Here is a 12,279-nt window from a genome sequence, read left to right on the forward strand (position 1 = left end):
TCCCAAGGAGATTATCTGTGAAGGCATTTCTGGTAAGAATGTAATTTCCATGTATGGAAATATATTGAAAACTATAAATGCATTATTTATGTAAAGTTGTTTTTAAATTTCCAGCTATCTATTGTTCCAAGAAGGTCAGAATAATATGAAGAAAGTAGCTAAATGTTACAGGTATTGAAATGCTTATTAATACATAATATGAAGGGAGGGTTAGAATATTAAAGTACCTTGAACCACAGAGGTTATATCTAACAAATATGACAACAGTAATTTAAAACATGTAATTAAAATGTTGATGCTGTTATCCACAACATTTAAAATTTACAATGGGTAGTGTTTCCAGTATAACTTCGGTGGGGTCATCTAAAAGATGCTCCCCAAACTGTAGTTTTAATTCTTTTTAAAATATATATTCCATGTAAAGCAAGCTGCAAAATGAACTTTTATATGAGACTTAGTATCAAAGTTTAAGTGGTTTCCAATCAGTAGGAAAGGGGATATTATTCTCCGTAGAAAATTTGGTTGTGTCTGGAAGCATTTTTGCTCGTCATACGTAGGTGACGGTGGTGGTGCTACTGACATCTGTGAGTAGAAGCCAGAGATGTTGCTAAACTCTCGCTAATGCACGGGATAGTTATCACAACAAAAATTTGGTCCAAAGATTTGGTCAGTTGTGCCACTGTTGCAGAACTCTGGTCTATGATAGTCTTTTTTTTTTAGGTTTACATATTCTAACTTAGCCATTTAGAGACCCCAGTAGATATTAATATTTAGCGTTGGCAAAAATGTCAGAAAAAAGACACTCATATAATTTTGGTGGAAGTAACAATTGAAATAAGTGTTTTGGAGGCAATTTATAAATTTAAAAACCTGCCTCTACTTACATTTCTACATTTAAGAAGCATTTCCTAACAATTTTACATTATGTATAAATGCAACTATTTTGGAACAAGAATTCTCTCTTTATTATTATTTGTAATAAGAAAATATTGAAAACAAATTAGATGTTCATCAATAAGGAAGTGGTTAAGTACATTAGAGCAGAGTCATAATTAGCAACAACAAAATTTGTAGATTTATATATTCTAACAAGGAAGAATGAATATGAGATATTGCAGATTATAAGTAATTCAGGCTGTTTGAATTTATAAACAAGCTTCTTTCTTAAATATATATTGTGTGTGTGTGCACGGGTGCATGTATGGAAGGACTGAGTAACCACTAAGAGAAAGAGTAGTCACGGAGAACATGATTATGAGTGAAATATTCACTTTTTTACTTTACATATCTTGTAATATTTTTATTTGTTTCAATCTTGGGAAATTTGTGAACTTAAAAAATTAATAAGCATACATAATAATAAATATATATAGACATGGTCCATCTTTTAAGGGTTATGTGAGGAATTAATTTTGAGTATGCTTTACCAGGTACTTCCTGGTGAAAGGGAATTAAAAGACTGTAGTCATGGAAAGAACAACTCAAGGAGGCAACTATAAAAAAGCTGACTGGAATTCTGGGCAAACCTGAAAAGAAGTGGGTAAGAGTAGCAATATAGAAACACTAAATTATAAGAGTAATTTAAATTTAAACGAAAGTATTTTTTAAAAACAAAAATGCCTTATTTGGATATAGTTTAATTAGTATTTGCTTCAATCAAGGAAACTCTTTTCTTCCAAGCCAAACGTCTATGGAAAACTTCAATTTTTACTTAAAAGTTAAATTATTTTCACAAACTCTTTTATACATTTCTGCACTTGAACCTAATCACTTGCATAGTTTTAGTTGAAAGAATTCAGCATTAAGGATTAAAAATATTGAAGAAAGACAAACATTTTGGAAATTACCTTCAGTTTGCAGCTTGCTTTACAAAGATTTAGAAGCCTTTTTCTTATACAATTCAATTTTTGAAAAGCATGGCTAGGCTTTTTCATATATAGTTACAATCTTAACATTCTACATATAGTGAGATGGGATCAGTGTGGTCACTCACTGGCTCATACTTCAGAATTCTGAGAGATCCTTATTATTAATGACTTGACACCTGAGGAAGTACTTTCATTTGGTCAATGCAGGAAATGTTGGTACTCAAATTCCTAATCATTCACACTTATCAGAGTAAATTAAAAGCTTGAATATTCCTTTGAAACATAACCAAGGGTAGAAAAAACTATCAGTGCTGAACTAATTCAGTTTTTACTCATTTACATATTGTTTTAAAGGCTTACATTATAATCCCAAACCAACATGCCCCAGGGCTCCATTCATAAAAACAAGCAAATATCATTTCCAGAACCTAGTCCTTACCCTGTAGAAGCTTAGTTACAAATCTGGAAAAGTTTTTTTTTTTGGTGAGTTTATTTTTTTAGCAAATAATAGAATTTTGCACAAGGTGGCAGGATTACTGATTGCAAAGGCCCAAGTAAAAGTCCAAGGTACAGCAAGTATTCTTATGACGATAAAGTTCTTAAAGGAGTTATTTTATGGAGATATGCAGTATGAAAAAAGGCTGGAAATAGGTAAGGTTCAGCTGGATTACTGAGAATTTTATATACCAGCCTATGGCATTTGGTGTACAAGTAAAGAAACTATTACCACTGGGATTAAGAAGGCAGGACATAGATTCAATTTCATAAACATGAGTCCAGTTTACTAGCTGTTGTATAAAATGTCTAATCCCTCTGTGCCTTGATTTCTACAAATTCAAAATAAAATAAATCGCACACACCCTCACACACATGCACAGCCATTTTGAGAGTCTGGATGATTGGATTAAATGTGATAACACAAGGAGAATGTTTAGATTAATGCCAGAAATATACTAAGACTTAACATTAACATTCTTATTATTCTTATTAATAGTTTCCATTATCTGAGCTCAGTTTATTATGGATAGAGTACATGAAATGGGAGAGTATGGCAGCAGGAAGACAGGTTAGAAGGCAACTGCAAAAGAAGCAAGGTAAAATGAAAAGGTGAGCTTTAGAGTAAGACAGAGAGTTTTAAGCTCTAACATCAAGTCTACATTTTCTGTAAACTTAGAACCATAAGCCAATGACTTAACATTTTGAATCAGATCTTATTTTTTGTTAACTATAAAATGGGACAATAATGCTAGTGATTTAAGGAGATTTAATATTAAAGTATCACCTGTGTGTTTCAAAAGCAGTTATTGCTCAAGAAATAAATTTTTTACAATTCTATTATTATTGATGCTATAATCTTAGCAAAAGATAACAATGGTTTGACTGTGAGAGTGGAGGAGAAATAGGTATATTTATGGAGGCAAAAATTTGGTAAATAATGACATCTAGACTGTGGAGCGATGAAACTATAAAAGATGAATTTTGAATATTTTAATAACAGATAATAATTTTGTTATTTTTGGTACTGCTTTTTTTACAGTGGCTACTGTTTTGTTTTTTTCCTTTAAAAGGAAATCTAGCAAGCCCGCAGGTAGCTTGGTAGACACTTAAGTCCACATCTAGAATCCACTACATGTGAAGCAGAATCCATTCCTTGCACCATCCACAAAGAAGTTCCTCCAACTCAAGGGAGATTTATTGAACAGTTATCACTTTCCATATTGAACTGTCCCACATCTTATCTGGATCACCTGTATTTTATTATATATTGCTCTTTGTCACTGGTTTTGTCTCACTTCTCCTCACTAATGCGATAGTGGATATGAGATAATTTGTATGTATTTTGTTTGTTTATTTTTTGTTTTATTTTGCCATCATATCAATACCTCCCAATTAACATGGTAAACTTAATGATAAGGCTTGGTGTCCTTACCTACTAAAATATTCCCAATCACAGAATGATGATTTCCAGTTCAGCATAACTGTGTTGTGGATGAGTGTGGGGGTCGCATGGATGGTTCTAGGATGTTGTTTCTCCATTGACAAGGCTCAGCTCCTCTGTTTTAGGAGTTAGAAGGGTCTGGTCACCTCTTGGTGATAGAGGGAGATTTATGACATTACTCTGGTTTAGCTTGGTTCTTATTACTACTGGCAATCTTGGCTTATGTGGTGACTTCCACTAAGATAGTATATGTGATTATCTTGATGTTTACAGTATTTCCTTTCCACCTTGGACCTTTCTAATCTTCAGAGAAGGGAAGCCATGTCAACAATTAACCTTACTTCTATTCAACCGATTCTCTTAGTTGTGCATAATTTCACTTCACCTGGCAACCTTCCCTGTCCAAATGTTTGGTATTCAATATTTCTTTTGTTTAATCTTTGAACTAGATATTATTTTGGGACTATGAGAATGTTTCACCTAACTTTGTGTTATAAAGCAGTATAGTACAAGTACTACTACTAATAATAATAACAATATGAAAAAGTAAAAGAAAAATAAGAATAAAAAGAAGCCAGTATTAGCACAGAAATCCAGGAATAACTAGAGTAAATAAATTCACTTCAATTCAGTAGTTATTTAAGGAATTTCTGCAGTTTTTAAAGACTAAAAATGATAAACAATTTTAGAGTAAAACTGAGGTGCCTCCTACATTTCTTAAGTAGCCTGACCTTCTCTGGTTAAAAGGAATAATTATCACACTGGAACTGTATAAAAGATAAATTGATTCAATTCCAGATTAGGATAGTGTGAAGCTGTTCACTTACACTTCTAGGAAAGTTTGCAAGACTCATTTTTAGATAAGCCCATCTAAAGTCTGTAGACCTTACTATAAAACAATACAAAATTATTTTTTCCTTTACATAAGCAAAAAATTTTTTGAAAATTCAAAAAAAAAGTTTCCTTTCTTTACTTCACATAAATACACTCCTATTTTTCCTGTTTTCAGTATAATTTCTAGCCATCTACTTTTCATATAAACTGTAAAAATCAGTGATCCACAGAACTTTCAGTTGTAGGAAATGATATCAGACAGTCCATTCTGTAGAAACCGACTCAGTAAAATTAAACTATGTACTAAGTGTCTTCACACAAAATATATCAGGGCAATATATGAAAATATGTGAATTGGACACTATTCAGTCTGTATTCTCATGTAGGTTGAAAATTTTGAAACTATAATAAACTAACTTTGAAATAATTTCAGTTAAAAGCTAGCTAATGGTTTTTTTGTGTTACTAGATCTGCTGTGAAAATTATAAACAATTTTATGTGGCATTGAAAAACTACAGTCTCTGAATGCAGTTTATTTCACCCACACCATTGAAAAGTAAAACTTGATGAAAATTCTCTGCTTTGTATTTCAAATCTTCCTCCATTAAGAAGCTTCCTGGTAACCATAAAAAAATAATTTGAAAAAGAGTGACAGAAAAAAATAATTATCAAGAAGCTACCCAGCTTATTGTCAAGACTATGGGACAAAGTTGTCCAAAATATTGTCACATCCCCTCCACTGACAAGACATTCCATTATGGAGCCTTGTCAGACCTCCCAGATTCACTGACAGAGTATTATATTCAGAATGGCTTTGAAAACTTACAGCCTTTAAAATGCTCCTAAGACATATAAGTATGTCTTTATTTAGAATGGAACATAAAACATCTGCCATATTTGTACTTTTGAAACCACTTTCAACAAGCATTAAAAGGCCCTCTTCCTAGCTGAAATAGGACTATCAATGTATGACTTGTCAGCTCATGGGAAATACTGAGTTCTTGTCTCAGATGCCGCCATATAATGTAAAAACACTTTCATGATAACAGGGCACACAGGCTGGTAAAACTATAAAGAAGACAGTATAGTCTTCAAAGCTCACTGATCATTGATAAAATATTAATTAAAAACATCTGTAATTAAAATTTGGAACATTCTATGTATTGTGGTATGCTGAGATACTACTGATAAGTAGAAAATGTTTTTTCATATTATGCAGAAATATACCCTCTCATAGGAGGGGTAAACAAATTGTAATAGTTTTGAATTTAAGATGTTTATATATTTGCTTTGCCCTGGTCAGTGTGGCTCAGTTGATTGGGTATCATCCCCCCAAACCGAAAGGTCACCAGTTCGATTCCCAGTCAAGACGCATGCCTAGGTTGTGGGTTCAGTCCCTGGTCGGGATGGATGTAAGAGGCAACAGATAGATGTTTCTCTCTTACATCAATGATTCTCTCCCTCTCTTTCTCCCTCCTTTCCCCTCTCTCTAGAATCAATAAAAGGAAAAAAATTTAAAGGTACATGTATATTTTTCTCAGTAGTGTAAAATATATTTAAATATTAATAAATAATATACTGTAAAGTGCTCAGAATCATTTTTCCTCTCAGAATAATGCCTATGGCAGAGAATTTTAAACACCCTTTATCACTTCTTTAAATTCTAGCAATAATTCACAATATACGTACAAGAATGATTAGACATGCTGGTCCTATAAAACTCCAAATAAAGTTGTTTTCTGTGCTTAGCCAACATCTGAAAAGTAAATAATAGATAAAAATCTATAAATGTACTTGTATGTACTTTAAAAAAACAAAATTTTCAGTGATATGCAAAGCATGTTCAAAATTGCATTTCAAATACTTTAAGACCATGTTAACTTACACTTTGGTGGTGCCATAATATCTATATCCCAATGATGCTGAAAATCCAACCACCACAGCTGGGCTGAGATAGCCAAAGATATAAAAGTTCTTGTGCAAAAAACCCTTGTTGTAGATGACTCCCACAACAATGAGATAGAGGTGGATGCCTTCAATGCACATCCACGCAAAGGCAGCTAAGAAGAAGTAATGCAGCAGACCAGCAATGATTGAACAGAAGAGCTAGAAATCAAAGAAAGAAAGACACATAAAAAGTGTTTGCTTTAACATTATCATAACATAAAATCTCAACTTTCTCTATCAATCATGCCACTTCAGATATTGCTCGATCACATTAAGATATTCCGGTCAAGTGTCAGTTTTTTAAGATATACTGCTTTCCGCTCATTTGATAAAACTGTGCTTCATCAATGTAAAACATTCACCGATCCTGTGATAGAACTAAGTTACTGTTCTTGTCCAGAGAGTTTTGTTTTATACATTTATATTATAAGTAAAATGATAAATTATGGATTTACATATAAAACATATCTTAGTGAATATATTATGATTTAAGTTAATTTCTGTTTCGGAGATGCCTCATTCTTATTCATACTTAATTAAAATTATTGCTAATACTATGTAAACACAACATAATATCATGCTTAAGTGTCAAACATGAAACAGATAAATTATACATTTTTAAGAATATCCATTGAAGAATCATGTTAGAAGATACCAGGTAAATTTGACATGATTTCAGTTAAATATTATTTATTAGTATTTACTTTACACCTGTAATTGGAGTTAGGCTTATAAGAAATAATGGGAAAAAAGTAGTTACGTACTTCTGTAGTAATAGAACTAATGCAATCTATTACTGGAGAGATAACATAATGTATATTTACATGCCTATTGCATTTATTAAACAGTATAATTTAAGCATAATAAGATTACAATAGATAAAATATAGTGGAAAGTACTATATAAGGTTGGGAACAGAGATCATTGGTGATTACAATTTGGGAACCAATTTAGTGAAGACATGAGATATGAAACATGGCTTGAAAATGGGAAAAATTTGCTAGGTGAAATAGAGTTTAAAATAAATACTTTATAAGGAATAATTTTGTGGTGAGTATGATGGTGGAATAAAACTGAAGGAGGGAATAGGCATTAAGGACAATGGGAGATATATAAAATTGAGAGGTGTTTTGAAAACCATTGCAAAAAAAACAAAAATAAAAACCAGATGTGTCTAATGTATACTATTTAAAATAGAAACTTTGTGGCATCTATTTCAGAAGAAAATCTTGATAGCCGATGGCTAGTTTTAATACTTGAAAGGTTTATAATAATAGAGATCTGGAGACGTTTAATGCTTGTGGCCACGGCCACGCACTTCTGCAGTCTCCAGTGCTAGAGGGGCAGCCGGACTAGGGTGCTAGCAGCTGCACTAGGAAAGCCACTGCTGTGTTTGTTTCTCCCAGCTGTAACAGCCAATGACCCAGCACAACAGGCTTTCTTTTTTTTAAATTTTATTTTTATTGTATTTTTTCCCATTACCATTCATCCCTTTTATACCCTCTTCCGTCACCACTCATCCACGTCCTCTTCCCCTGTAACCACCACATTGTTGTCTATGCTCATGAGTCCTTTTTCTTTTCTGATCAATCCCTCCACACCCTAACACCACCAACCTGGAGAACATTATGCCAAGTGCAGTAAGCCAGTCAGAGAAAGACAAATAGCATATGACTTCACTCATATGTGGAATCTAATGAATGAACGGAACTACTAAGCAAAATAGAGACAGACTCATAAATAGAGCAGGCTGACAGGGTTTTTAAGATTTTCCTGTTCTCTAAGAAACAGAAGACTCCTCTGTCACGTGACTGTGGCTTAAGATGTCATAGAACTCCTTGACAACTACGCCGGACTTTCTTTAGAACTGCACTGTTGGGTAAAATGCTTCCACCCACTTGTCCTTTCTTTCCTCTTTCCTTCACCTGTGGCCAGACCTGCATCATGGTCTGATGGCTCTTCAAGTCTCTGTCTTCTCATTTTCTTTCACAATCATTTCATCTAATAAAAGTATTACATGTTTCAGTTAATTTTAGTGTCTTCTAGGAGGGCCCAGACTAAACACAATATGGAGAACTATTTGGTAAGGCCCTCGATCAATAATGCTAAAAAAATAAGTAGTTAATAAAGTGTAGTTACTAGGTGGAGCCAATTTATAATATTTCAACCTATGGACCCTAGCTGCTTTCATGTTCATCTCCTGTGTTGTGAAATTTTATATCCACTTCTCTCTCCCCTTTCCTTTATTTAATGCCCATTTAAATCAAAACAAAACAAAAAAGTTATCTCTTTATTTTGTTGAAAAATTTTCATTTGTCCCAGTAGTTCATCATAATGAGGAATATTTTGGGTAATGGAATTAATAAGCACATTGCTTAGATATGTTAGCAATGTCAAAATAAAAAAAGAGACATAGTGTTTGCTCCATTAAACCCTTAATTATAATTCATGTTTCTATAACATTTGCACTTAGGAAAGTACAAATTTAGAAATTAAAAATAGAGAGTGAAGGAAATCTACGTACCTTATTAGAATTTGTATTAATCCCAACAAGAAAAACAAGTTCAGCAAGGAATAGGTTACAGCAGAGGTTTTTGTGAATTGTTGTCCTGGTGCTTTGAATTTCACTGAAGAACCAGAAGGTAAAAATACATATGGCCAGGCAAATCAGTGAAATAATTATTCCTAGTTGAGTGATTCTTGTAAGAATATCATAATCTTTAATACCCTAGGGGAAAATAATATTAAAGCTGTTAAGAGAATAACTCAGTAACTTGTCAAAGGAACTACAACATCTAATGAACTTTCGTTTTTGGTGATACATTAATCAAAATGTCCATAAAATGTAAAAATACAAATGTGCATTTAGACGATTTTTGAAAATGCTCAATATTCATAGAAATGTGATATAAATCATGTAGCACTTTAACAGTTCTGTAATTAGTGATTTTTTCTAGGCACAGTATATATATTAGCATATAGTTTAATATGTTATTATCAGTTTCATGGTATTAGAATAGTAATTCATTATTGTAATGTGCAAATGGTTAATTAAAACAGATTTATCAGTGGTTAAGACCAAATCTTATTTCTATGCAGCAATTCATCTTAAACACATTAACAAATATATAAGAAATGTTGAACATATAGTATAGGTTAGAGGTTTTTGAAATGAGAAAGTCTGGTTTTATTCTAACCAGATGAATGTTTATATTTTATAAAAAGTATAGAAGCTTCTTTACTTACTTCACATTCAGGGAAAAAAAAATCTTTGGGACTGATATTATGGTTAGCCTGATTTATTTGGGTATATTATTTTCATATACATGTGAAAATAAACCTGTAATCTAATTAAAATTGTTATACAGAGATATAGAATAAAGTATTATATAATATACAAGCAAGATATCACTGATGTAAAATACATATTCTGAAGCTATTACCTCACAGAAATTTTCATGTTTAAAAATCTTGTGGAGTTCTACATTAAAATATGATACTAGTTATGAATGTACTAATGCTTACTGACCAGGTATCAGATATTTTTAACTAAGTTTTTATTGGTAAAAATAAACTTCATATACAATGCCAAAGACCCTTAAAGTCCATTATACATTAAAATGTATAAGTAATCTAAAACACCATAAAAAACAGTCAATGGATAGATATTTAACACAATTTGCCACATATTACAGTCTAGAAAAGTCCCAGTCTAAAAATAAATAAAATCTAGTCTAGATTTGTCACAGGAGACAGGTAAGAAAAACAAAAACTAAAAAAGAGAGTGTTAGCGTTTCATCAATTAATGAATATGGTATTTATGTTAGGTAGCAGGTAGGAATGAACAGCCAGAGGGAAAATAAAGGCAGGACCCTTGCCATTACAGCCTAACAGAGAATTTAACACAAGAGGCTAGAAGCAAAAGGAAAACATGTCTCACCAATTAACTCAGCAGTCCTAAGCTTGGTTTAATAAGATTGCTGGGTGTCCCAAGCATTACAAGAAAAATTAGTGCAGGAGAAAGGGAAGTCCTTGAGACTGTGCCTAGAAAGGGGGCTTGTGTAAGCTTCTGCAACAATCTCACTAAGACTGCCAGGTGTCCTGAACATTACAAGCAGGAATAGTACAGGAGAGGGGGTTAGTCCTTCAGATTTTATGTTGGGAAAGGGAGCTTCTGTAACAATTTACTAAATAAGACAAAGAGCCTTTACTACTGAGAAAGAAGGCCTTTGTAGCTGTACATTATTCCTAAGGGGGAGGAGGGGTACATGGAAGCTAGCTAAGGTAAATAACCCCTGAACCCCAATAGTTGGCATATTGAGATTAGCTGGGTACCCCACTTGTAACCTTGGCTCAAGTGTATTGAATAAACTTACTAACAAACTTACTGACAACTCTCTTTCCTTTATATGTGGGGCATTTATAAACTTGCTATCTCATTTCCACTCTACGTATTTGTCTCTCACTTGAATTATTCTCTTGTGGTAAGACAAGAACTGAGACCAGGGAGAAAGGCTTCCTGACTCAGGTCTCTCTTTCCCCATCCACAACATTTACATCCAAAGAAAACATATAAAAATTAATTATTCTCTTGAATGACATAAAAAAAAAACAAATGCAGATTTATACATATCTAGTAGAAAACTGCCTTACAATGGTAGTTCCAGAAGACATCAAAATGGCAAAATGTGTCAGGTGATTACAGCTGCATGAGGTGTGGGTCTCGTTTGAGTATGTTAGCTCACAGCCCTCCAAAGACCAGCTGCCGTTCATGGTATCAGGGGAGTAGTTCCAAAATGCACATTGACTCCTATACTTGTCTGTGATCTGAAAAAGAGACACTTTACTGATGGAAAAGAGAGAAAAAGTTACACATTTGGTATTATTTTGTCATATTTATAATACCATTTTCCATATAAATATAATTAAAACCATACCTAAAAAGTGAAGCATAAAATCAATGCTAACAAATGAATGCTGCTGTTATATGAAAGAGTTGAAAACATTGCAACAAGGCTATAGTTTACCAACGTTGTATCTCAAAGTTGTGAAAATTATTTATCGTCAAATATGATCATGTATGTGTCAGAACAGTGCATGACACTCATATGAAATTCATTCTTTTAGTGTCTATGGAGTATATACTAAATATTATTTTGATCTGAGTACTAAAAATACAATACTCAGCAAAACAGAAGAAGTGTTTGTATTTTTCACCTTATGTTCTCATATGGAGATGAGATATGATTAAGAAAAATAAAGCAGAGAAAGAAGATAGGAAGTAGTATGGACTTTTGTCTGAGGAGGCCTTTCCCAGGAGATTCTATCTAAGTGAATATCTCAAGGAGGTGAGAGTATGAGCTCTGGAGACTTGAGAACAGAAGGTCCCAAAGAGTTGGAATGGAAAATGCAAAAGCTATGAAGTGAATGTGAACAACTACCTTCCAGAAATATCTAGAAACAAGTCTAGTTAGAGCAAAGTGAATAAGATAAAGAGCAGTGAAGACAAGAACAGAAATAGACAGGGGCTGATTACACAGACTACAAGATGGTTTTTCAATAAATAGTAGTTCTCTTTATTATATACTTTTATTAAGTAATCATAAAATACCTCATGCACTATAAGTTTAATAATAATTTACTCATATAATAATGAATACCCTCCTCTTGTATCTTGTAGAAATAAAAACT

General features: G+C 32.8%; 1 protein-coding gene across 1 annotated transcript in view; it reads right to left on the reverse strand.

The window, feature by feature from the left end:
* ADGRL4 (adhesion G protein-coupled receptor L4) overlaps positions 1 to 12,279 on the reverse strand; it is a 116,480-nt gene that overhangs the window by 27,495 nt on the left and 76,706 nt on the right. Inside the window, exons 10-13 of the mRNA XM_054566898.1 lie at positions 11,242 to 11,415; positions 9,113 to 9,316; positions 6,527 to 6,747; positions 6,331 to 6,397 (exon numbers count right to left, since the gene is read on the reverse strand). Coding sequence (XP_054422873.1) covers positions 6,331 to 6,397; positions 6,527 to 6,747; positions 9,113 to 9,316; positions 11,242 to 11,415 — 666 coding nt within the window. The remainder of the gene's footprint in view (positions 1 to 6,330; positions 6,398 to 6,526; positions 6,748 to 9,112; positions 9,317 to 11,241; positions 11,416 to 12,279) is intronic.

The sequence above is a fragment of the Pteronotus mesoamericanus genome, unplaced genomic scaffold (assembly GCF_021234165.1).
Source record: "Pteronotus mesoamericanus isolate MK-2021 breed Mesoamerican mustached bat unplaced genomic scaffold, CSHL_Meso_final contig_181, whole genome shotgun sequence".
In the NCBI taxonomy this organism is placed as follows: Eukaryota; Metazoa; Chordata; class Mammalia; order Chiroptera; family Mormoopidae; genus Pteronotus; species Pteronotus mesoamericanus.